Source organism: Homarus americanus, unplaced genomic scaffold (assembly GCF_018991925.1).
Source record: "Homarus americanus isolate GMGI-L3 unplaced genomic scaffold, GMGI_Hamer_2.0 scaffold32929, whole genome shotgun sequence".
Taxonomy (NCBI): domain Eukaryota; kingdom Metazoa; phylum Arthropoda; class Malacostraca; order Decapoda; family Nephropidae; genus Homarus; species Homarus americanus.
The window spans coordinates 22,788,548-22,815,218 of record NW_024737097.1 but is presented as its reverse complement, the minus strand read 5'-3'; the positions used below and the strand labels follow the sequence as shown (position 1 = coordinate 22,815,218).

Below are 26,671 nucleotides of genomic sequence, written 5' to 3'. Positions count from 1 at the left end.
TATTTGGTCATTAAGCCTGTAGGAGCCAGTGATCATTGCCCATCTGGTGTTACATTGTACATGTTCATCAAGGCTGTTGAGTGCATGTATTGAAGCAGGTGTGTATACAGTATATGAACACAACACAATACTCACAGGTCTTCAGTACAGAGAGGGTCTCCGGTGACCCAGAGTTACAAGTGTAGTTGTGGCAGCCTTGAGTCCAAGTCTGTGAGTCATCGTAGACCTCCCCACCCACCTCACAACCTGTCAAAATAATACTCCATTAAATTGTTGTTAAAATATAGTCCAGTCTTGAGTATTGTAACATCTGCAAGACTACATTTAACAAGAATATTTTTTAGCATCTGAAAATCATGATAGATCGACAGATATTCGGTAAAATCATCGTTACAAGTTTACGTTGATTCAGCATGTACAGTTGTCTCCACGTGAATGTACCACAGCATAGGTGTGTGTGTGTGTGGGAGCACATTTACAAGATCTGGCAATGCAAGTGCTTCTAGTAATGGTCATGAAAATCATGGATTACACTGTTTGTCGGTTCCCTATAGTTCAGTCCTAGTCACTCAACTGTGGCTACACAGCAATGCTACATAACACATATTAGAGGGTTTGTTTATCTATTTATATCCTTTATTGTTTGTATCTTATTGCAAACAAGGTAATTTCACTGTTTCACACCCATACAGTTAGCCCTGACAATGGCGCTGCATTGCCACAACTCTCTACCCGAGCCCTCACACAGTCCCAGGCTGTGGTAAGCTCGTGTGGAGGCAACTGTACATGTATGTGTTTAGCTTTATACACTTAACTAACATATTTTGTATTTTCCTCACTGAAATCATTTTTTTATGAGTTGGAAGGATGACTATGAGAGAGTAAGTCTGCATCAAGGTACAACTACTGTTATACCTCATATAGGATCTTCCTTGGTTATTCTGTTAAGATAGAGTTAACAGTTACCAGCTGATTAATAAATTCATTTACTTACTTTCACTGTTGGCATTACAGCGGGCCTCTCACTGTTACGCCTAGGATCAATCCCTGGCAGGGGTCAGGCATGAGAAGGGTGTTTGTTATCCAATGTGACCCAACCCAATTTTTTAAGGTTTTCTCCAGATACGTTGGTGTCCTTAATGTACTAACACTTGACAATGAAGGTCTAAACAAAGTAACAGAAGAGCAGAACAGCTGCCCGAATAGCTGGGAAGCTGGTAAATGGTGAAATGATAAATTAAAACAAGTGCTCTGAAGAGAGAGTCACTCACATGTGTCTATAACCTCAACAATCTCTGGTGTGCCATAATTACAGGTGTAGTTGTAGCACTCCTGTACCCATGAATCTCCTTCAGGGTAGACCTCATCCACCACTTGACAACCTGTTGACAAATTTAATCATGTCAGTACACCAAAACATCACTAAATTTTAATGATTACTCTGTTTGACTGTCAGTTCCACACACACAGTGACCTTTCTTCTGGGGCTTTACTTGTATTCAGGAATTTTGAGGGAAACAGACAACTGACATCATTTTACTAGTCTAATTAATGTATTATTGGTGATGACATTATATTCTTAAACCACATTTATTAAGTCATAGTTTTGTGAACATGAGATAATAAACACCCCATACAGACAAGGCAATACAGTGGTCCCTCGGTTAACGAACACAATCCGTTCCAGCAGGTTGTTCGTTAACCGAAACCATTGTTTCAATGGGTTTTTGGGTAATTGGTTCCAGCTCACTGAAAATTACATACAAAGTAAAAATAAATGCAGTAAAGTACACTTACTTTGAGGTGTGCATGTAGAAGGCTCCTGGTTGATGATAATGATGATGGGAATTAGAATGGGGGTGGAGGAGAAGGGAGAAGAGAAGGCATTGGGGTGGAAGAGAAGTCACCCCATGCTGCCATTTCACCCATAAAATTTTAGTTCTCTTGGTGTATTTCAAGATTATTTTCTTTAAATCAACACTGCACTGCATTATATATTGTCAATATGTAAAATATATTTCAAAATGACCAATAATTTGCTTGGAAACACAGAAAAAAGCATTTAGTTGAAGAGAGTCTCAAGCAAGATGTTACCTCCAGTGAAAACAGAGAGAGACTAATGCCTGTTTGCTGTGTTAACAGGCTGATTGGCGCGCATTAAACTAGTCACTTTACCTTCAATTATGTTCAATAATTGTTATAGTGACTAAAAAATTGAATATTAAACTTTTAAAATTATTGAATAGTATAAACTTCTTGATATTTACTAAAATAGTAAGGTATTTAAGCCCTAGAACCGATTAATGTATTGGCGGACTAATACTAAAGCTGGTTGACCGGCCAGTGCAAGCGAAAACATGTTGAGGTCGGTTCGTAAGAAATTCGTTAACCGAAATTTCGTTAACCGAGGCGTTCGTTAACCGAGGGACCACTGTATTCTCACATGTATCAAGTACTGAGGGTCTCCACTGAACTAGCCTTGCAGGTATAGTTGTGGCAACCCACTGACCAGATTTTTTTGTCCGTGGATGGTAAAATGTAGATAGATAGGTGGATATATAATAGATAGATACTGGAGATAGACAGATAGGGATAGTTAGGTAGCTGATAAATATTTATTTAATAAAATCATTACAAGTTTACATTATTTCTGCATATAAACTGATCAGCATTGTCGTGGGTAGATGTAAAATTTCTCAAAATATGTCAGGGAGTCACAAGGACACATTAATAATAACCAAGATGATGTAAATGTGTACGTTAAGTCCTCGCTTAACTTCTTGAAAACGCGACGTTATACGAAACATTAAGCAGATAAATTTTCCCCATTAGAAATAGATAAAATACAGGAGTTACTTTCTTGAGCCTCCCTTTGCCCCATGAAATACATTACATATACAGAAAATCATTGCCATTTCTATAGAAAATAATGCATACATATACAACCACTGTATTAAGTTTGTATTGGTACTCACTGATGGGCAGAGGTGGTAGAGCGAGTGTGTGGTGGGAGCGGAGGAGGGTGTAAGAGGAGTAGGGTGGTGAGTCACTGAGGCTCTGCGGCTGCCTCCTCCGCCGCTGGTTGCTCCTCCTCGGCTTTCAGCTGTTGTGAAACAGCTGCTTCTGCCGTCCTGCGATGAACAAATGAATCCAGTGTTGACCGCTTGATGCTACTCCTCTTCTCCTTATACATCTCGGTGTAACAACCAAGTCTGTCATCAATGCTGCATTGAATCTTTCAGCTACGTTCTCTGTTGGGGTCGTCATCTATAAGGATTTGCATACCTTGCTGGATCATGTTGAATGCTTGATATCCTCTTGGTAGTTAGCGTTCGTTGTGCTACTTCTTCTCCATCGTCTTCATCGGGTCTGTGTTCTGTTAGTTGTTGCAGATCTTCGTTGGTGAATTCTTCTGTATGGGATGCCAGGACATCCTTAAAATCCTCTGATTCCAGCTCATCAAGCCTGCCTGTCTAGCCAAGCTGAGGATATCCCTATTCACAGCTGGGACTAAGTCCATGAATCCCGTAAAACTGTTGACGCACTCGGGCCACAATTTACCCCACACACCTTTCAGGCAACTTTCTGAAACCTCTTCCCATACCTTGCCAATGTTGTCAATTGCTTGAAGAATGTTGAAGCCATGTCAATATTCTTAGATCGTAGGTTTATTATCTCCATCTGTAGCCTTGAGCAACTGGGCCATGGTATGGAGTAAATAATATGCCTTGAATGTGGCAATGACGTCTTGGTCCATAGGCTGCATCAGTGCTGTCGTGTTGGGAGGCAGGAATACAAATTTTACACTGTCATGCAAGTTGTCGAGATTGGGAGGATGAGATGGAGCATTGTCAACGATCAGAAGAATTTTTAAGTCGAGGTTCTGCTTGGGACAGTATTCCTTTATTGCAGTGACGGTGTACACATATAACCACTGACTAAATATGGCGTTGGTTATCCTTGCCTTCTTATTTGCCTTGTAGATCACTGGAAGGTAATCTTTAGAGTAACCTTTCAGGGCCCGTGGGTTGGCAGCGCGAGAAATCAACATCAACTTCATTTTGCAGTCGCCGGCAGCGTTCGCGCCAAGCAGAAGTGTCGAGCGGTCTTTTGCCACTGTAAAACCTGGCGCTCTCTTCTCCTCCTTGGAGATATAGGTCCTCTCAGGCATTCTCCTCCAAAAGAGATCAGTCTCATCCACATTGATGACTTGCTTCAATGAGCAGCCTCCTTCCAGGATAATCCGTTCGAATTCTGGCGGGAATGTCTTGGCAGCAACCGTATCTGAACTGGCAGCTTCACCAGTCATCTTAATGTTGTGGAAGTTATAATGATGCTTAAATCGTTGAAACCATCCTCGGCTGGCGGTAAAGGTCTCTTCCTTTGATCCTTCGCCCCCTTCTGCCTTTTAAGTCATCAAACAAGGATCTGGCCTTATGCTGGATAACCATAAGGCTAACAGTGGCATTGCGTTGTGTCTGGTCCTCCATCCACATTGCCAGCATCATTTCCACCATTTCTATCACAGTGCTTCCAGTACGAGTTGTCTTAGTAGCACTCAGAGAAGTACCACTTCCAGCACTAACCTTAATCTTGTCAGCGTTGGTTCGGATATTACGCACCGTTGTGAGGGTTAGATCCAGCACAGCGGCCATGTCCACAGCACGTTCCCCTTTTCCAAATTGGGTTAATGAATCCATTTTTGTAGCCAGGGTAATGGTCTTACATTGCTTCTTCACTACACTAGCACTTGATGGGTGCTTGGAAGCCATTTTGAATGGTTAGAGTATAGTCTTAGAGCAAAAACACTTAAGCACACACAAATGATGTGAAGTCATAACAAAGACTGGCTTAGCGTCGCTGTGAGGTTCCGTGAGTGAGGGCAGTGCACCGAGCCGAGAGAGCATAGTGCAGCCAAACGAGGGAGCGATGCGCCATAAAATGTAATCCGTGACAACGCAAAACGACATTGTACCGAATCACCGGGACGTTAAATGGAGTTTTGGACTTTAAAGTTTAGCGACGTAGTACTGAAACAACATTAAGCGCAGACTTACTGTATACTGTATGTCAAAATACCTGACATAAACTGTGTCTCAGAAAAATATATGCACACTGCCTAACAGATTTTCATGGAGATTGCATAAATTTTTGTACAGAAGAAGGGGGTACATTATACAATAGCAATATTATACTCACTGATATGTGAGGAGGACAATGTTGTAGCTAATACATTCTCAATGAAAATGTATAAGGCAGTGTTGTATGTATTTTTCTGAGGCCCTCTTCATTATGATATTTTTACTTCCATGTGATCTTGGTGGTATACATTTGAGACAACCTGCACAGTACACTTCTGTCATGAGAATGACACACACAATACTCACACGTCTCCAGGGTAGAGAGAGTCTCCAGTGAACCATAGCTGCAGCTGTAGTTGTGGCAACCTTGAGTCCATTCGCTGCCATCAGGGTACACCTCTCCCTCCACCTCACAACCTGATGAAAACTCCACATTTAAATTTTCTGATTCATGTTCAGGTATTGATGATAATGATTTGGATCACCTGAAGATTTGACCTCCCTAAGCTTATTTCACCTGAAGATTAACCAGCCTAATACTAACCTAACCCTTAAGCTTATTTCACCTGAAGATTAATCAACCTAATGCTAACCTATTCCCCAAGTTTATTTCACCTCAGATTTGATCACCAGCTTATTTCACCTCAGATTTTATCTCCAGCTTATTTCACCTCAGATTTTATCCCCAGCTTATTACACCAGAAGATTAACCAACTAAATGCTAACCTAGCCCCTAAAATTTGACCCCTGGTTAACTTAATCTAACTTAAAGCTACCCTAACCCAACCCTCAAGCCTAATTTACCTGAAGATTAACCTAACCTTACTCCATGTAGCATTAGGGTGGCTAATCTTAAGGTGAAATGAGCCATGGGTGGAGGGTGAATCTTCATGTGATCCAATGATTTGAATAAAAATAAATGTCATAGCAGTGTTTAAGCATATAACAACAAAGACTCGACAGATCTTTTAATATCAAGGTCAATTTTCTTTTTGTGATGGATGCACCTACAATACACTGGACTTCTTGTGTACAGTTGTAGTAATGTTACATATTTTCTTGGTTATACTGTACCAATATATTTCCTTGTCTTGGTAGGTGGAAGTAATATGACTGCAGCTGTGATATGATACAGTAATTATATACACAGTGTGCAGGCCTATAGTCATAAGTACAGTAACTTGATTACATATACAGTACAGTACATTATTATATAACTTAAGTACAAAATATTGCAGGTGTTGTAATCATTTGTCCCTTTACCAAAATTGCAAGTGTGTCTTACAACTTTACCCCTCATCCACCACTTGTCCCTTAATAGGCAGTCCAGTTGGAGGTTCAATATTCAGAATACGATTTGTGGTGTGTCATACATTAGTTTGCATATTTGGTCATTAAGCCTGTAGGAGCCAGTGATCATTGCCCATCTGGTGTTACATTGTACATGTTCATCAAGGCTGTTGAGTGCATGTATTGAAGCAGGTGTGTATACAGTATATGAACACAACACAATACTCACAGGTCTTCAGTACAGAGAGGGTCTCCGGTGACCCAGAGTTACAAGTGTAGTTGTGGCAGCCTTGAGTCCAAGTCTGTGAGTCATCGTAGACCTCCCCACCCACCTCACAACCTGTCAAAATAATACTCCATTAAATTGTTGTTAAAATATAGTCCAGTCTTGAGTATTGTAACATCTGCAAGACTACATTTAACAAGAATATTTTTTAGCATCTGAAAATCATGATAGATCGACAGATATTCGGTAAAATCATCGTTACAAGTTTACGTTGATTCAGCATGTACAGTTGTCTCCACGTGAATGTACCACAGCATAGGTGTGTGTGTGTGTGGGAGCACATTTACAAGATCTGGCAATGCAAGTGCTTCTAGTAATGGTCATGAAAATCATGGATTACACTGTTTGTCGGTTCCCTATAGTTCAGTCCTAGTCACTCAACTGTGGCTACACAGCAATGCTACATAACACATATTAGAGGGTTTGTTTATCTATTTATATCCTTTATTGTTTGTATCTTATTGCAAACAAGGTAATTTCACTGTTTCACACCCATACAGTTAGCCCTGACAATGGCGCTGCATTGCCACAACTCTCTACCCGAGCCCTCACACAGTCCCAGGCTGTGGTAAGCTCGTGTGGAGGCAACTGTACATGTATGTGTTTAGCTTTATACACTTAACTAACATATTTTGTATTTTCCTCACTGAAATCATTTTTTTATGAGTTGGAAGGATGACTATGAGAGAGTAAGTCTGCATCAAGGTACAATTACTGTTATACCTCATATAGGATCTTCCTTGGTTATTCTGTTAAGATAGAGTTAACAGTTACCAGCCGATTAATAAATTCATTTACTTACTTTCACTGTTGGCATTACAGCGGGCCTCTCACTGTTACGCCTAGGATCAATCCCTGGCAGGGGTCAGGCATGAGAAGGGTGTTTGTTATCCAATGTGACCCAGCCCAATTTTTTAAGGTTTTCTCCAGATACGTTGGTGTCCTTAATGTACTAACACTTGACAATGAAGGTCTAAACAAAGTAACAGAAGAGCAGAACAGCTGCCCGAATAGCTGGGAAGCTGGTAAATGGTGAAATGATAAATTAAAACAAGTGCTCTGAAGAGAGAGTCACTCACATGTGTCTATAACCTCAACAATCTCTGGTGTGCCATAATTACAGGTGTAGTTGTAGCACTCCTGTACCCATGAATCTCCTTCAGGGTAGACCTCATCCACCACTTGACAACCTGTTGACAAATTTAATCATGTCAGTACACCAAAACATCACTAAATTTTAATGATTACTCTGTTTGACTGTCAGTTCCACACACACAGTGACCTTTCTTCTGGGGCTTTACTTGTATTCAGGAATTTTGAGGGAAACAGACAACTGACATCATTTTACTAGTCTAATTAATGTATTATTGGTGATGACATTATATTCTTAAACCACATTTATTAAGTCATAGTTTTGTGAACATTAGATAATAAACACCCCCATCATCTTTTAACTATATACTGTATTAGCTGAATTAGTTATATAGGTACATAGACAAATGGATAAAAGGATGGTTTCAATTTCGATCATTTTATAATTTACAGTGAAACCTCCATATACTAACGGACTTCTCTCCATATAACGAACTTTCATCTCTACATAGTTCATTAGATGGAAATTTCACAATTAGCAGACCCTCAATGTAATGGACTTTTCTCTCAATATAGTACGTTAAATAGAGGTTTCGATATACTATATATATATATATAGTCCTTCAAGATAATGTAAGTAAAAAATAACATTCCCATCAGAGCAGATTGAATCACCCATTACCGTAGTCAATGTGACAAAGTAAAAGTCAGGTTAAAGGTCTTACACGTGTCCACAACGCCGATGGTCACCAGGATGCCAGAGTTACACGTATAGTTTTTACAATCTTTGCTCCATGTGTGACCGTCTGGGGAAAACTCACCAAACTGTTCACAACCTATAAGTGAAGATAAGTTATGTTAGGTTAGGTTAGATAGGGTTTATTTGTTACTGTGTATTCCTCAGGAGATGGGTGCCACCACCTATCAGTCTACTTCTTTTCCTTAGGAACTAACTTATTTCTTGTGCACTGTATACATGTACCAGTGATGAGAAGTCCCTGTGCACCTGTAATAATTTACAATGTACAGTACTGTACTGGGCAGTTAGGTATTTACACTCTATTTGACTTGCAGTTAATATTGGAAGTGGATACCATTACAAATATTTACTGCAAATAGAAGAAGGTAAATACTGTCGGTATACCAAGGTACAACAATAGTGTTAATTACTGCACATGTACAGGGACTTGCAGTCAACACACTGTACTGTACACTAAAAGTGAGAGGAGAAATAGTCATAAAAGTGCTATAATTTTATAACTGGTATTTTACTGAGTATATCTCCATTATGGGTGTTCTTATTATAAAAAAAAAATGTTTTTAGTGGGACAAGACCCCTTGAAAGATGAATTAAGTATGGGCTCAATAAAAAATAAATCTGCTACTTCTGCCTCCTCTCATGTGATTATTTCCATGCATGACAGAGACCTTACTGCTGTACACTACACTACCTGGATCTAAAACAATAAATGTCTACATAAAGGTATAGTCAGGGAAAGGTGTTTCTATAGTCCCTGTGATATCCCAAGTCAAGATGTCACTGTAGTAAAGATGAGAGGGAGAGGGGATTTGACTAATGTCTCATGTATCACACTTCAAATCATCCATTGCTGTCTTATATGGATATGGATTCATGCATAATACATATCTTGACTGGGTATACAGACACCTTTCCCTGACTGGACCAAAATACAGATACTGTACTGTTCTTACATGCAAGGATGGACAACATGTAGAAGTAGGGAAACAATACAGTACTTGCCAACATGAACGACTGCCTAAGCAGCTAACAATCCAATCAATGGCAAAGAGGATATGAACAGGTTAAAGTACCACATTAGGAAACACAAAACAGACTAGGTAAAAATGGCAAAGCACAAACACAAGTGCCTCTTTTAAGCAACATTAGAGTAATGCACAGGACAACTGGTACAAGTTCTCAGAAACCATGCAGTAATAAAATATGAAGCGACTATGGGACCACAAGACTAACAGTATACACGATAAAATTAATAATAAATACTGTACATGTTTCCAGTGTAGCAAGAAATTTGAGTGAACCAGATATACAAGTGTAGTTGCTACAGCCCAGAGTCCAGTTGAGTCTGTCAGGATAAACCTCACCAAACACTTCACAACCTGGTATAAAAAGTTTATTGTAAAGTATAACAATCTCCCTTTAAGGAGTAACATCCTTAAAGAGTACAGTGCTCTCCCATCTGATTAGTATATAATTTTGTTTTTGTTTATTTACATTAAAAACTTTGGGATATAATCATCTGGTTATCGATTATAATTATATCTGGCATAATATAATTAAGGAGAATCTACTCACAGGTTTCCACCACAGAAACTGCCTCAGGTGTGCCAGAGATGCAGGTGTAGTTATGACAACCCTGTGACCACGTGTGTCCATCCGGGTATACATTATCAGCTACTTCACAACCTGAAGAATTTGATCAGATTAATACTGTACTGATATATACATTTAATAGTGTTGTCAAGACTTGCTGGTAACAGAGCCAGCCAAGCTTCCATCTTTATTTTCAAACATTTGCCTTGAAATACAGTACAGGATGTCTCAGAAAAATGTGTTTGGGCCCCGGGCAAAAATGTGGGTGTCTTCAACACATCAACAAGTAAGGACAATGTTGTTGCAGTAATGCAAACATTCATGTGATCACAAAAATCTGTAAGGCAGTAAAGAGGAAAAACCTTTATGCAGTTGTTAAAATCGAGTCTTTACACAATTAACTCGCATGACCGTTATGAATAAGATTTGTTCTTTATTAATTTGTCAATCTGGTATTAATTAGTGTATAACTTACTATCTACAGTATATCATGCCTCACACACACACACATACACTGTAGTGCACTTACATATGTCTAGCACAGCAGAAGTCTCTGGTGAACCAGACACACAGGTGTAGTTGTGGCACCCCTGAGTCCAGCCGTGTCCATCAGGGTACACCTCCCCAAGCACCTGACAACCTGTTAAGATGACTGCCTTAACACAACAGTCTTATTTCATTACAGTTCAAGGATGACCCCTGACATATAGTTTATTGTACAGTAAGTTACTTTATGATCTCACAAACACCTGAGTGGTAACAATGATGCCTGTCAAGGTTTAAACTGGTCCACCTACAATTAACTACATTACTGTATTGTACTTTACCAAGTTTGATGTTATCACATATCCACAGTCAAAAAACATACACAGTATTATATTTATTTATTTTTTTATAAATAAACTTTGTAAGGGTTAGTTTAACTAACATGTGTCCACCACAGAAGTTGTCACAGATCCAGAGTTGCAAGTGTAGTCATGGCAGCCTTTACTCCAGGTGTTTCCCGGCGGGTACACATCACCCATCACCTCACAACCTGGCAGGGGTAGGTATTACTGTAAGCCTTATCATTATAACAGTCATATATAAGACAATAACTTTTATATCATTACTTTGTGCTGAGTATCTCTTGAATCTGGTGTGTAAAAAATATTTATACTGTAGTTAATTCATCACTTTCTATTTATCACTTCACCACCTGTCAGTTTACTAGCCATTTAAGCGGTTGGTTTGTATACAGTACAGTACTATGTGTTGTTACAACTTTTATTATCCATTGTTATTATAGGAATGAGACTTGCCACAATTGGTAATTGCCCTTCTTACGTCTGTCCTGGGCATTTATAAAAACCTTCATTTAACCCCAGGACATAGGATAAAAGGCATATACACTCACACTACCAACACCCCCATAAGCTGACAAGTGGTGATAATGAAATAAAAATTATCTTGAAATAATGTGCAGTATGTTTAGGTTAAGACTTACAAACAGACAATACATTAAGAGCTTCAGCAGAACCAGAGTGGCAGAGGTATCCATGACATCCTTGTTCCCACTCCTCACCATTATCGTATGTGTCTTCTCCCACTGAACAACCTGCCAAGGCATAAAGACAGTCATACATGTTTTTCACAACAATTTATGCAGAGTGAAAACTCCATATAATGGACTTTCATACTCTATATAATTCATTAGATGGAGGTTTCACATATAACGTACCCTCAATATAACAAACATTCACTGTGTAACGAAATAATAGTGAATCATTTTTTTAATCATGAATCTTTTTCAATTACTGAGACTTTAAAAAATCACATACAGTACAGCAGACTAAAATGAAAACCCCTGTGATGAAATATTCTTCCTTGACTGATAACAAAGAGGACTACTGAAGTAAGACCAAAGAAAGTAATTAAATAAGTTCATAAGAAATAAGTATGTTCATAAAATATATAAGTCAGTAAATAATTACTAAAGAAAGAAACTAAATATGCTGCTCCACTCAGTGACAGTAAGTTCTCCAATGTTAAATATTGAGTAAAATCTCACTTTCACTACTAATTGGTTTTAGGCCAGAAATCTATATTTTTTCCCGTGGTTTTTGGTCCGATTCAATTGAATTTGACCTTAATTTCCATAAAAAATGAGTCGTTTTTTAGTTATCACCCCAACCAAAGTAACCTACCCAACCTTACCAAACTTCCTAGGAGGGATCCAACAATCTGCCATATTAAACAGAAAGTATATATTTTGATATCTGGTACCAATGAAGGCAACTTTGTTGAAACATCATGGTATTATTCTATGTTTATTTGTGGACACGAGACTACGCTCAGATTGAACGGCTCAGTTGTAAACAAACAGACAACACAGTGACTGCAGATTTACATGATTTTATTGTCTGTTATTATCCATTTGCGACAGAAGTTGCAATTGACATGATATAACTTCTGGTGAGCCCAAAACTTCTCAAATTCCAATTGGGAGTGTGAGATTGAGAGATGGAGTATCATCGTACGATATGTTTTCCCATGTGTGGAGGCGGGAGTTTGTCTGTGGCAGCGCTGGGTTGCCAGTCACTGTCTGACGCTGCAAGAGTAAAGTCTCCAAAGAACCTGGTCTATTATTCAAACCTCTCACAGGGAGTAAAACCAATAATACCAAATACTGTACTTTAATTAGAAATACAGTACTACACAGTGTACAGTACAGTGGTCCCTCGGTTAACGAACACAATTTGTTCCAGAGGGTCGTTCGTTAACCGAATCCATTGTTTCAATGGGATAACAACATAAGAAAATTGGCCTGTGCATGGCAGCTCCTGTCAAGAGTTACTACTACTCTCTATCATCCATGAATCTATCTAGCCTCCTTTTAATACTTTCCAGAGTTCCCGCACTTACTACAAAGTTGCTAAGCTTGTTCCACTCGTCCATCACCCTTTTGTGAACCAGTTCTTTCCTCTATCCCTCCTAAACCTAAACTTATCCAACTTAAATCCGTTGCTACAAGTCCTATCCTGCTCGGATATTATAAGAACTTTGTCTATATGGCCTTTATTGATTCCTTTCACCCACTTAAATACTTCTATCATATCTCCCCGCACTCTTCGCCTTTCTAGGGAATGCAAGTTTAGTTTCTTTAACCTATCTTGATATGGAAGGTTTCTAAGTCCCGGAATCATTTTCGTCATTCTTCGCTGCACCGACTCCAGTGAATTGATATCCATTCTATAATAAGGGCACCAGAACTAAACCACATAATCGAGGTGCGGCCTGACTAGCGCAAGATTTAGTTGCAATAAGACCTCTGCACTCTTATTACTTACACTTCTAGATATAAAACCTAATGCTCTGTTTGCCATATTTCGGACATTAACGCACTGTTTTCTAGGCCGTAGGTCCGGGCTTACAAGTACCCCTAACTCTCTTTCACAAGTCGACTTCTCTAGGTTGATGTTGTTAGGGCTGTATACATTGACAGTATTTGTTCTTCCAATATTCAGTACGCTGCACTTGCTGGTGTTGAATTTTATTTGCCATTTTTCTGACCACTCCTGCAGTTTATTTAAATCCTCCTGTAGTGCATTTGCATCCTGCCCTGAATTAATCTGCCGCCCTATTTTGGTGTCATCCGTAAACTTGCTTATGTCACTGCTGATCCCAGTATCTAGATCGTTTATGTAGATTATGAACAAGAGTGGGCCCAGTACTGACCCCTGGGAAACCCCACTGGTTACACAACCCCACTCAGATTTAACACCATCTACGGTGACCCTCTGTGTTCTATCGGTGAGCCATGATTTTATCCAATTCAAAACTTCCCCCTCGATACCATGAGCCTTAACTTTTCTCAGAAGCCTCTGATGCAGTACTCTGTCATACGCTTTGCTAAAGTCTAAGTAAATAACATCGTAATTTTCGTCATTATCTACTACCTCGAAGACTTTCCTAAAAAACGTCAGCAGATTTGTTAGACAAGATTTTCCCTTTGTAAACCCATGTTGAGAGTCGTAGATTAATTTGCTTTTCTCTAAATGCGATCGGATGCTATTTGCTATAATTGATTCAAGAAATTTCCCCACTACTGACGTCAAACTAATCAGCCAGTAATTTGACGCTGATGCTCTGTCTCCCTTTTTGAATATGGGTACTACATTTGCCTGTTTCCACAAGTCTTGCACAACTCCCATGTCTAATGATTTTGTAAATAAATTGATGAGGGGTCCGCTAATCTGTTCCTTACACTCTTTCAAAACTCGAGGGAAAATTTCATCCGGCCCTGGGATTTTGCCTTCTTTAATTTATTTATCTTCTTTTAGAACATCCTCTTTTCTGATAGTGATATTCTTTAATTTCTCTTCTTCATTTCCCCTAAATATCAGTTCCACCTCTGGAATTTCCTCGTGAATTTCTTCTTTGAAAACTGATAAGTAGCTGTTCAATGCTTTGCTTATTTCTTCACTGCCATTTATCACTTCTCCCTGACTTTAAAGGCCTAACTTTGTCCTTGACCTTTGTCCTATATACCTGGAAAAATCCCTTGAGATTCGCCTTGGATTCTCTTGCTATCCTGATTTCGTAGTCCCTCTTTCCCTTCCTTACATTCTTCTTAACATTCCTAGATAGTTCATTATATCTATTTCTGAGCTGCTCGTCCACTCCCTTTAATTTCTTATAAATTGGTTCCAGCTCACCGAAAAGTACATTCAAAGTAAAAAAAGAATGCAGTAAAGTACACTTACTTTGAGGTGTGTATGTAGAAGGTTCCTGGTTGAGATGGGAATCAGAAGTGGGGTGGAGGAGAAGGAAGAAGAGAAGGAAGTGGGGATGGAGGAGAAATCACCTTTCAGGGGACCCATGCTTGATGCTGTCATTTCACCAATAAAATTTTAAGTTCACTAGGTGTAATTCAAGATTATTTTATTTAAATCAACACTGCACTGCGCTATATATTATCAATATGTTGACTAAATTTCAGAATGACCAATAATTTCAATGATATATGCAAAAATATTCAAGACGCCAACAAAATAGATGTTCACTCCACTGTCAACAAAGCCAACTAACGCCTTGTGGCTGAGTCAAGCGTCTGATGGGCGCACAAAAAACTAGTTCCCTGTACTGCATATATTATCAATATGTTGAATAAATGTTAAAATAGCTAATAATTTTAAAATAAAAAATGCAAAAATATCAAAGAGAACAACTTTCTTGATATTTTCTCCACGGAAACGAATGTAAACATAGAACAGATTACTGAATTGGCAGACTAGCCCATCAGCTGATGCTCACAACAAAATGTGATGTTTGTAAGGATTTCGTTAATAAAATTTTTGTTTGTTAACCGAATTGAAGATTCTTATGGAAGGTAATTCGTTAACCGAAATTTTGTTAACCAAACCGTTCGTTAACCGAGGGACCACTAATAACACGTATCACTGACCTATTTGTATACCTGCACGATGCTCTATGTGTTGTACAATACAGGGTGTGTCACATGTCGTACACCATAGGAGTAATGATAGTATTTCTTCTCTTTTTTTCTTCAGGTGAGGAGTCGTGATAAATTACTGAAAACTGGGCAGCGATGAGGCCTGATCATATGGCTAATTAAGTCCCTTGAGCCTTCCTTCCTTCTCTGGGGGTCATTTAAGTGGTCGTTGGCCAGGTTTTAGGTGACCCCAGAGGAAGAAATAGAGAAATGTGAGGCCCAGAGAGCCAGGTGGCCATTTGACTGGTCCTCGTCGTCCAATTTTTTTTATATATCGTGATTCCTTCACCCTTTAAAATTAAAAATTATAAGAATTTTTTCTATGCTGCATGGCCTATATGGCACAGCATAGTGTACCTGATATGGTCTAATATCATCTATTTGTGGGTTTATGTGAGTACAGTATAGCTTATAACCGGTGAATACTACATGGTGAACAGACGTCCCACAAGCAGGTGATGCCAGACAAAACTGTACAGGGAATTATACCCATAACTGTACAAGTACTGTACGATAGAGACAATATGAGGAAAGACAGTATAGTACAGCACAATACTAACATGTGTCCGTAATAGTGCTATTGACATTGCCAAAGTTGCAGGAGTGTTGGTGACAATGTGTGGTCCATTTCTCCTGGTCCTTGTACACTTGGCTACTGAAGGTACATCCTGAAACATAATATACAAATTAACCTTTCATAACTCCTTCACTAGGGAGACACCACTTATTATATTTTGGCTAATGTCAGACGATTTTATTCAGGCCAGCGGCGATCCCGTACACAAGGGGTTAATAGACTGTCGCTGCCACTAAGTTAATAGCTTGGATTATGTAAGAGAATTACTTAAAAAATATATAAAGTATATATTCTTCAGGGACCTCATGCAGATTAGGAACCCCTGCTTATTTTACCTGATTATACAGTACAGTACACCCTAATGTTTGCCGATGACGCCAAGTTATTTCGAAAATTAAGAACCAAGCGGACTGTGAAGAGCTGCAGAAGGACCTCTGTAGGCTCCAGGAATGGTCGAAGGAATGGCTGCTGAGATTCAATGTCACGAAGTGTAAGAGGATGCACCTGGGGCGTACCAACGGTAAGGAGGCGTACCATATGTCCCAACGGGATGAAGAAAATGTACTAGTTGAGACTGTGTGTGAGAAGGACCTAGGTGTGTATGTTGACAATGAGCTGAAGTTCTCGGGCCATTGTGAGAAGAAGGTAAATCAGGCAAATAAATTATTGGGTCTTATAAGAAGGTCGTTCAGATATCTAGACGGTCCGTCCCTCGTGACGATCTTCAGGAGTGAAGTGCTTCCCCATCTGGAGTACTGTCACCCCATCTGGTCCCCAAGATATGCTAGGGACTGTCAGTTGGTTGAAAATGTTCAAAGGAGGGCCACCAAGCTGGTGCCTGCACTTCGGCATCTCAGCTACCCTGCGAGATTGGAGCGCCTGAACTTGCCTAGCTTATACTACAGACGGGCAAGGGGGGACCTAGTTGAGGTTTATAAGCATCTCAGGGGGCACTACTCAGTTGAGTGTCCTTACTTGGAGCTGGCGGACGCTCGCCCCACAAGGGGTCACAGCTCAAGATTGAAGAAGCCGCAAGTCCGGAAAACCGTGAGGACAAACTTTTTCGGAGTGAGGGTTGTAAACTCTTGGAACAATCTACCAGAAAGTGTTGTGACGGCACCGAGTGTGAGCTCTTTCAAGAGAAGACTTGACCAACACTGGAGCGGGTTCAGGTACATTCAGGAGCCGGTGCATGCCCAGTATTTGCCAACAGTGCGTGACAGAGACGTGACCGATCGCCCGGGCGGCTAGCGAGCCGACCTTTTGGTGAAGAATATAAAGGAAAAGAGTCGTGACCGATCGCCCAAGCGGCTAACAAGCCGATCAGTGGCGAAGAGGATAAAAGTAAAAAGTAAAAGTAACGGGTTCAGGTACATTCAGGAGCCGGTGCATGCCCAGTATTTGCCAACAGTGCGTGACAGAGACGTGACTGACGCCCGGGCGGCTAGCGAGCCGACCTTTTGGTGAAGAATATAAAGGAAAAGAGTCGTGACCGACGCCCAAGCGGCTAACAAGCCGATCAGTGGCGAAGAGGATAAAAGTAAAAGGTAAAAGTAATAAATAGCCTAACCAAACCTGACCTAACAGTTGTATTGTGTACCGGACTTTGTTATAGTGGCAAAATGTTACGTAGGTAGAAGTAAAAATGTATCTCATGCATAAAGTACTTAAATACTACAAGTTAAAAGAAACAATGAAATTATTAATAGTCTCAAATATTAAAATAAATCCACAGTAAATAAAACAAAATAAAACTAGTTAACTTAATATAAAAATAACAGACACATAACATTACACACGTCTATTTGCAAATCTTTCCACGAGATTAATCAATAACTGATTCTCAAAGTTATGCTGTCTAATCAGGATCTTTTAGGCCTAAATATAAGCCCAGCATGACTAAACAGATGCTTGCAAGCAGTACATGCGAAGAAATGCTTGTGGTTGGTTAGCGTCCAAGCTTGTCCTGTGATTTGATATTTAAAACTATTATTTGGGACACGTATAGAGTAACGATTTTTTTTCAATTTTATTGGAGTTAAAATATTAGAATAACATACTGGGTACTGAAAATTGAGTACCTGTACTTTTTAAAAAGTAAATACCCAAAAATGCTACCTGAGTACAGTACTTAAGTAAATTTACTTAATTACTTTACAACTCTGCCTAATACTAATTTAACCTAACCATACCTAATCTAGCTTAATCTAACATGACATAATCTAACATAAACTAACCTAACCTGACATATCCAAACTTAACTTAGCTAGCCTTCCCTAACCACCCATTTAGCATTAAGGTGTTTAATCATTAGGTAAAATAAGCTGGTGGGCTAATTTTCCCAAGATGATTCTGCACGGTCTGACTAATTACCCAAATGTAGCAAAATGTAGCCGCAATGAAGTCAAATAATGGTCCTACATGAATAAATCGGACTGCTAATCACTTCTCGACTAGTATTTGGTGTCACAAAGTCACAAAAAATTGGAAAACTTACTTTAATCTGAGTTAGTAGATCGCATGCATGTACCAAGGGAGCGAGTAATTACCCAAATGTAGCCGCAATGAAGTCAAATGATGGTCGTACAAGTGTAAATCGGGCTGTGAATCACTTCTCAATTATTATTTGGTGTCATAAAGTCACATAAAATTGATAAACTTAATTTAATCTGAGTTGTGTTAGGTTAGGTACATGCACTCGATCTATTAACTCAGATTAAATTAAGTTTACCAATTTTTTGTGAGTTCGTGACACCAAATACCAGTCGAGAAGTGATTGGCAGTCAGATTTATTCATACGCATCTTGAGATTAATTTACTTTACTTCACTTTATTTCACAGAGTCTTCTCTCTGCTGATCAAGTATAACCTTTTTTTCCTCACCTTCAACAGAGAGAACACCATCACAACTCACCTCCAATGTAATTATTTTTTAATGAGTTTTCTTCATACAGTGTTATGATGTCCTGGTAATTTTGCCAAGTCGCCAGGTCGAGTGGTATTCTGCCTGTAGGGGAAAAAGACTTACTGTACTGTGTGTGAACAAAAAGAAAGTGGGTTCCATATGCATGGCGGTAACATCCCAGTCCTTCTATTCCCGATAGGTTAGGTCATCATTAGACACTCTGGAAATATGTTTACATTTTCAGAGTACTGTAGTCATAATGTGAGTAGACAAAGTGGGTATAAACTGGCATGACAGCCCCATAAAAGATAATGTGAATACAGTGCACGGCTAATATTCTACAAACACCGACATAAGAGACTTTTAAAAGCAGCAGCGGCACACTGGGCACTTTCCTCCAAACATGGTCCAGGTCCAGCCAACAAAGCAAGATGCCTTTGGGGTTACACTGGGATGTTTTGTTGGCGAGTCTGTCCAATGCAATGAAAAAAACAACAAACCTTCTAGACAAGGATCGCATCTAGAGAAAAGCAAATTAATCTACGGCTCTCAACATGGGTTTACAATGGGAAAATCTTGTCTAACAAATCTGCTGACGTTTTTTAGGAAAGTCTTCGAGGTAGTAGATAATGACGAAAATTACGATGTTATTTACTTAGACTTTAGCAAAGCATTTGACAGAGTACCGCATCAGAGGCTTCTGAGAAAAATTAAGGCTCATGGTATCGAGGGGAAAGTTTTAAATTGGATAAAATCATGGCTCACCGATAGAACGCAGAGGGTCAGCGTAGATGGTGTTAAATCTGAGCGGGGCAGTGTAACCAGTGGGGTTCCCCAGGGGTCAGTACTGGGCCCACTCTTGTTCATAATCTACATAAACAATCTAGATACTGGGATCAGCAGTGACATAAGCAAGTTTGCGGATGACACCAAAATAGGGCGGCAGATTAATTCAGGGCAGGATGCAAATGCATTACAGGAGGATTTAAATAAACTGCAGGGGTGGTCTGAAAAATGGCAAATGAAATTCAACACCAGCAAGTGCAGCGTACTTAATATTGGAAGAACAAATACTGATAATGTATACAGCCTTAACAACATCAACCTAGAGAAGTCGACTTGTGAAAGAGACCTAGGGGTACTTGTAAGCCCGGACCTACGGCCTAGAAAACAGTGCGTTAATGTTCGAAATAAGGCAAACAGAGTATTGGGTTTTATATCTAGAAGTGTAAGTAACAAGAGTGCAGAGGTCTTATTGCAACTATATCTTGCGCTAGTTAGGCCGCACCTCGATTATGCGGTTCAGTTCTGGTGCCCCTATTATAGAATGGATATAAATTCACTAGAGTCGGTGCAGCGAAGAATGACAAAAATGATTCAGGGACTTAGAAACCTTCCATATCAGGATAGGTTAAAGAAACTAAACTTGCATTCCCTAGAAAGACGAAGAGTGCTGGGAGATATGATAGAAATATTTAAGTGGGTGAAAGGAATCAATAAAGGGGATATAGATAAAGTTCTTATAATATCCGAGCAGGATAGGACTCGGAACGACGGATTCAAGTTGGATAAGTTTAGGTTTAGGAGGGAGATAGGAAGAAACTGGTTCACAAATAGGGTGGTGGACGAGTGGAACAAGCTTAGCAACTTTGTAGTAAGTGCTGGAACTCTGGAAAGTTTTAAAAGGAGGCTATATAGATTCATGGATGATAGAGAGTGGTAGTAACTCTCGACAGGAGCTGCCATGCGCAGGCCAACCGGCCTATTGCAGACTCCTTATTTTCTTATGTTCTTATTACTACAGTTGCTGCCTTGCAGGATTGTGTTATAGTTCTTCTATTGCTGTAACAAGTGAGGTGTCCACAAAAGCTAAAGAAAAGACTGGGTGCATCGTGAAGTTCCTTTAAAAGTGACGCCGTCTGGCTGGTCAAAGAAGACCTTGAATAATGATTTAATAATACTAAAGTCTTAAAGTGACAAATATATAGAAATACATCACTGTTTATGTGTTATATTTTAAGTTATTATTGTTTCATGATTTATTTTAATTTTTACCTGAAGTTATATGAAGCTCATTTAAGCACCAATCCGGCCAGCAAAGATCCCTGCCAAACCATTATCCATTTCTAGCAACAGCAGAAATCCTGCTGCTTGCTGGGCGTTTAGGCCAATGGCCAGCAAAACAGGCAACATGTTTAAAGGTAAGTGCCCAGAGTGCCGCCACCTTAAACCTTATGCCAGCACTTGCCGAATAATTACCCAGCACACATTATACAAAGTCTTTGGTACTTGAGGAGGCATGTGTCACCAACATTGTAATGAACAACCTTAAAAGTTGGGACCCATTTACAAGTGGGCGGACTGGGGGTGCCCTTGGATAACACATGGGTCAGAGGGTTAGGTCAAGGAGTGTTATAAGATGTGAATCAAGAAAGGATAAACACTGGCAACTGATAAACACAGAGACAGAGACACAAGAAAAAAAATATTTGAAAGATAATTGGAAGCATCAATACTGCCTTGTACTGCGCACATCATTGTCATCCCAAAAAAACTCTTTAATCCCATCTGCTCATAACAGTTGTTCTCCTGATGATGACCAACCCAATGCCTAGCTTACTCTGCCAGCTACCAAACGAGCTACATACTGTCCAGAGGGGGTCTAGTGGCAGCGACCTTAAAAGTAAGAATAGAGTTAAGTTATCCCCTTAGAATTAGTGACCCAAGAATCTGGCAGTATAGCCTCTTGGACAGTTTGTTCTAGCCCGGCGACGGCAGCTAGGGTGTGTTGGGAGGAGGGGGAGGGTAATTTGAGCCTCGCTAGCGCAGAAGTGCTGTCACTGATTATAAGGCGGTTCCGGCGTTCAGTTTATTTGGATCCCGTCACATATAGGAATAACTGCCTGTGACACTGTTGATCGGATTGCCAAAAAAGAAGATATTGAAGCCTCCCTCTCCCTGAATCATCTCAAATCTCGCATACACGCCGCACAACGAGAAGCATTCTACGAAAATTGGACACACCTGAAACAACGGGGTAGCGTCACACTATGCCACTATGACGCTGTAACCGGTGACGACAACCACCACTACAAAGAGTATCAATCCCTGACTCGATCTCAACAGGTTATGTACATGAGACTGCGCCTAGGGTACAGGTACCTATGGGAGTACATTGGTAACCCTGAGCCTGGCCGCACTGTTTGTAAACTTTGTGGCCAACCCGACTCCCACACCCTCCGTCACTATATCCTCACTTGTCCTATGACCTCCTTCTACAGGTCCCCAGCCGTTACCAACACCTCTTCCCTCCCTGACCAGATATCCCTCCTCCTAGTCACAGGCCCGGCATTTGACATTATTAGGGACCTGCCACTCTTTGCCATAAACAGATGAATTGTACCGGGAACTTCCCCCCACACACTCATCATTCTGTCACTTTATGTAACCTGCTGACAAAACCCATGACCCTTCAGGCTTCTACGCCCTTAATGCATGAGTCATAAAGGCAAGCAAAAACTTAGCATGCTTCCCAGTTGGGCGCTGTAAACGCTTCTGCGCTTCACCTTGCACAGGATGTAAGGGGGTGCCCAATAAACTAGCCCCCTCCGGGGCAATCTAAAAATATCTTGGACACACATGACCATACATACTCACCATCTTTGTCTGTGAGTGTTAAGTCAGCATCGTGGGTCAACAGTAGCTTGGCAATGTTTAAATGGCCATCTCGTGCTGCCCAGTGTAGTCCAGTTCTCTCTGGAAGAAACCATGTTATATAAGACACCTGCAAAAAATCAATAGATTTTTGACGTTTAATATTTACAATCGTTCATATGGTCTAGACTCTAGAAAATTATGTCAGCAACATAATTCTAACCCTTTACCATCTGACCTTTTGTGTGTGTGTGTGATGGAGAACATGAGTGAAGACAACAAGACCATAAGGTGTGTTACTCACTGATGTCATCAGTTACATCTACAGGTGTGCCAGCATCTAAGAGAGCAGCCACACCTTGTATGTTTCCACTCCTCACTTGCTGGCGCATCTCATTACCCTCATCTGTGCCAACTGAAACACATCACAGATATTAGTGGTCTTATTTTTATAACCACAAAAGTGCTAGAGCTGTCAGTTGACAGAAAATGTCCAAAGGAGGGTGCACTATAGCACCTCAGTTACCCAGAGAGATTAGAATGCCTGCAGTTGTTAGCTTATATTATAGGCAGGCAAGAGGTGACTTAACTGAAACAGTGTGTAACATACGTGACCAATTGCCTAACAAGCCGCTGAAATGCATACAGTACCTGCACTGTCTAAATACATCCTGAGATGAATACCTGCATTGTCTACATATATGCTGAGTTGTATACCTACATTGTCTACATATATGTTGAGATGTACAGTATACCTGCATTGTCTACATACAAGCTGAGTTGTATACCTGTGTTGTCTATAAACTACTATTACTACTACAAACGTGGCCTCCAGCTATCCTATCTGTGTTAAATTAGTTGAGCCGCAGATCTATGCGGCATTCAGTGACTGTAGCCTCATAGTCAATATCTGCAGCAGTTGTCGGAGTTGGGGCAGAAGCTCTCGTTCCCCTGAGGCAGAGCAAAGCCGACCTAAGGAGAGAGAAAGACAGTCGACATCTCATCCAGGCTGTAACATAACTTCTGGGCTGCTGCTTCTGTTCGGAGATCAACTCCAAAAGTCTGCCGTAGAAACATCTTGCACTTGGTCCCATCCCACCAGAGGTTGTGAACACTAGAGGAGTGAAGCTGCCTTGATCAACGTTCTGAATTCTCTCCCCATATGCCCTTCTCTTGTCGTTCTCGTTCCTCCTGTGTGCAGCATCGAGAGCTAAGTTACGGTGACATGCCAAACACCTCCATTGCCCGCTCATAATGTTCTGGCTTCACAATGAGGAAGGACTTGCTGGCGTTTGGGTGGTACAATATTTGTGGGACTCACGATGCTACCAGGTCCCACCACTTTTTGATGTCCTCCACTTTTCCTGCCCCTGTAAAGTCATCAGCGTATGCCACTTGTTTGACCTCAGTTGTTTCAAATTTTATTGTGTGTTGGAGCATGGACAGGCCTATTGCGTACATTACCATTGCAACAGGGTCCCCCTGCGTTGTTCCCTCGGTTGACTGTATGATGGTATCACCTCTTAGAGTCTTGTTGTTTACTATATAGAGGTCTGATGGATTCCTATAGGAGTTTTCAACATACATTGCAAAGCTTGGACACTTAATCTTGATGTTGTGCAGTGCAGCCTTGTGGTTAAGTATGTTGAATGCGTTTGAAGCGTCAACCAGGAGAACAGCCTCACAATCACGCTGCTCAAATATCGTTCTCATGGCGTGAATGGCAGCTTCCCCTCCAGTCTGGTGGCCAGCACAAACTTGCAGGTTCCCTGCTGCTGCCCTGACATCATCCTTTACCACCTCCATTATGCATTTTCCGATGATCCGCCTCAGCACTTCCCCCACCCCTATAGGCAGACATCCTGGATTTTTATCCAGGGGAATGAGGCGGCAGGCCGTCAGAGCATGGAGGTGATGGCAGCACGAGGATGCCAACTTTCTTGCAAGGATGACATTAGTGCAGAGATCACTTGCTAGGCCGAAGTGTGCATTCGCATCTGCGTTGGTGTTCAGGATCTCCTGTAGGTTGCGGTTAGTGTGAGCGAAAAGGGTGAGGTCGTCTGCATATTGAAGTTCAATAATGAAAACTGCCGACACCTTTGTTCCTGCCTGGAGTCATTTTATATTGAAAAGACTCTTCATCCAGAACTCGATGCCCACCCCACCGGCAAAATTAGCACTGGCACGAGTCAGGAAGGCAACCAAGAAGATAGAAAAGAGAGTTGGTGCCAGTACACATCCTTGTTTTACCCCCGTTTGTATGGGGAAGAACTCAGACTGGGTGCCATTGTGCAGGAAACTGCTATTCATGCCATCATGGAGTTGCCTCACAACGGCGATGAATTTTGGTGAGCAGCCAAAACGGCTTAGGGCCCACCAGAGTGCTTCCCTGTTGACTGAGTCGAAGGCCTTGGTTATGTCAATGAAGGCCATGTACAGGTCACGGAGCTATTCTCTGCACTTTTCCTGTATCTGGCGGGCAGCAAAGATCATGTCCTGTATTGTCTATATACTTGCTAAACTGTATACCTGTATTGTCTAAATAAATGCCAAAGTGTATACCTGTATTGTCTATATACATGCCTAACTGTATACCCGTATTATCTATATACAAGGAACCACTTTTGCCTGCCTGACATGCCTACATAAGAGATGAGTGTTAGGGTAGTGACCAGCAGCGTCCACACCAACTGGTTAATGTTCACCATCGTGAGATTTCTCCTCCGCTACTGCTGTTGCAAGTCTTGCCACCAGTCCAGAGTAAGCTTCACTCTTGCGGCGACCCACGCGCGCCCTGTTGGTGATAACGGCGCCTTGCAAGGTTTTGTCCCCGGGTCAGGCACAACGCCTGTAGGAAGAGGAATAGTTACATTGAGGAGAAAATTAATGAATATCAACTGTTTTTGTTTTTAATCCCCGTTGGAAAGTTGCGTGTCAATCTGGCTATTGGCAGTAGCAAACAAGATGTTCAATAACACAACAACATATGTGTAACCTCACATCTGATCCACACGAGTGTTGACAGACCCCACCATTGAAAGTTTGAGTGTTTGATGTGTGTGTGTGTATGGAAACAACTGAATCCTAGCTGGCACTCTCCAACAAACCCCACCTAACCCCCAGTAGTGTGAGGCTGACAGGCCCCAGCAGAGTGGTACAGCTACACTCTGACATAGGACTCGGTCTCAGTTACTCGCGCTCACTTAACCCAACTTTCACGACCTGTGTGTTGAATGTTAGGACAACCCTTATTGCCTCTGTGTATGTCACTGAATGCGTGTATTACAATTGTCAGAAATGTGTCCCTCCCCTTCTCTCCGCTTTACTCTTCCTCCTTCCTTCCCACGACGTGTGTGTTGGTGATACAGCGGTAACACGCATAACTCTCACCAGTATGTCAATGGTTCGAGCCTCAGCCCGGACACACGTGAGAAGGGTGTTATCCAGGGTGACCCCTACCAAACACCAAAGGTTTCCCAATACCCCGGTTTCTTCCTGTACTAACACTGAATAAACTGCCCAAATGGCTAGTAAGCTGAAAAGTGGCGAATATGATTAAAAAAAGTCATTATGTACTATAGTTGTCTGCGTCTACTGTAGCGTATTGTCTGTGGCCAGTAGTCTAATTTCTCTTTGTGTTTGTCTATTTTCTCTTTGTTAGGCTCACATACATGTAGGACATCTTGCACTAAGGATGGAGGTGAGAAAGGAAACTCACAATGGAATTTTCTATATTTTTATTATATGTACAGAGCATTCAGGTGCTGGGAAGTTGCTGCATAGTAGAGGGGTTGCTGTGGAGGAGTTTCTTTAGAGGAGGTCTTCTCTACTTTACAGTAGAGCTTGGTGTTGTCTGCCCTCACGTTCAAGTTTAGAAGCTCCAAAGTTGTTGGTAGCGAAAGGCAGAGCGGGGAAAATGACAGAGGAAGGAGCAGGAGG

General features: G+C 40.8%; 1 protein-coding gene across 8 annotated transcripts in view; it reads right to left on the bottom strand.

Moving 5' to 3' along the window:
• Nucleotides 1-25,575, bottom strand: part of LOC121873346 — a 31,810-nt gene extending 6,235 nt beyond the window's left edge. For 3 of the 8 annotated variants that reach the window (XM_042376888.1, XM_042376886.1, XM_042376893.1), the window contains exons 1-16: nucleotides 25,365-25,575; nucleotides 23,037-23,147; nucleotides 22,736-22,834; nucleotides 19,088-19,180; nucleotides 16,157-16,264; nucleotides 11,589-11,699; nucleotides 11,031-11,138; nucleotides 10,632-10,742; nucleotides 10,085-10,195; nucleotides 9,778-9,888; nucleotides 8,475-8,585; nucleotides 7,737-7,847; nucleotides 6,601-6,711; nucleotides 5,388-5,498; nucleotides 1,272-1,382; nucleotides 136-246 (exon numbers count right to left, since the gene is read on the bottom strand). In XM_042376888.1, coding sequence (XP_042232822.1) covers nucleotides 136-246; nucleotides 1,272-1,382; nucleotides 5,388-5,498; nucleotides 6,601-6,711; nucleotides 7,737-7,847; nucleotides 8,475-8,585; nucleotides 9,778-9,888; nucleotides 10,085-10,195; nucleotides 10,632-10,742; nucleotides 11,031-11,138; nucleotides 11,589-11,699; nucleotides 16,157-16,264; nucleotides 19,088-19,180; nucleotides 22,736-22,834; nucleotides 23,037-23,147; nucleotides 25,365-25,440 — 1,705 coding nt within the window. In that variant the 5' untranslated portion in view covers nucleotides 25,441-25,575. The remainder of the gene's footprint in view (nucleotides 1-135; nucleotides 247-1,271; nucleotides 1,383-5,387; nucleotides 5,499-6,600; nucleotides 6,712-7,736; nucleotides 7,848-8,474; nucleotides 8,586-9,777; nucleotides 9,889-10,084; nucleotides 10,196-10,631; nucleotides 10,743-11,030; nucleotides 11,139-11,588; nucleotides 11,700-16,156; nucleotides 16,265-19,087; nucleotides 19,181-22,735; nucleotides 22,835-23,036; nucleotides 23,148-25,364) is intronic. The other 5 variants (XM_042376887.1, XM_042376889.1, XM_042376890.1 and 2 more) reach the window with 5 other exon arrangements.
• Between the last annotated feature and the right edge of the window lie 1,096 nt (nucleotides 25,576-26,671).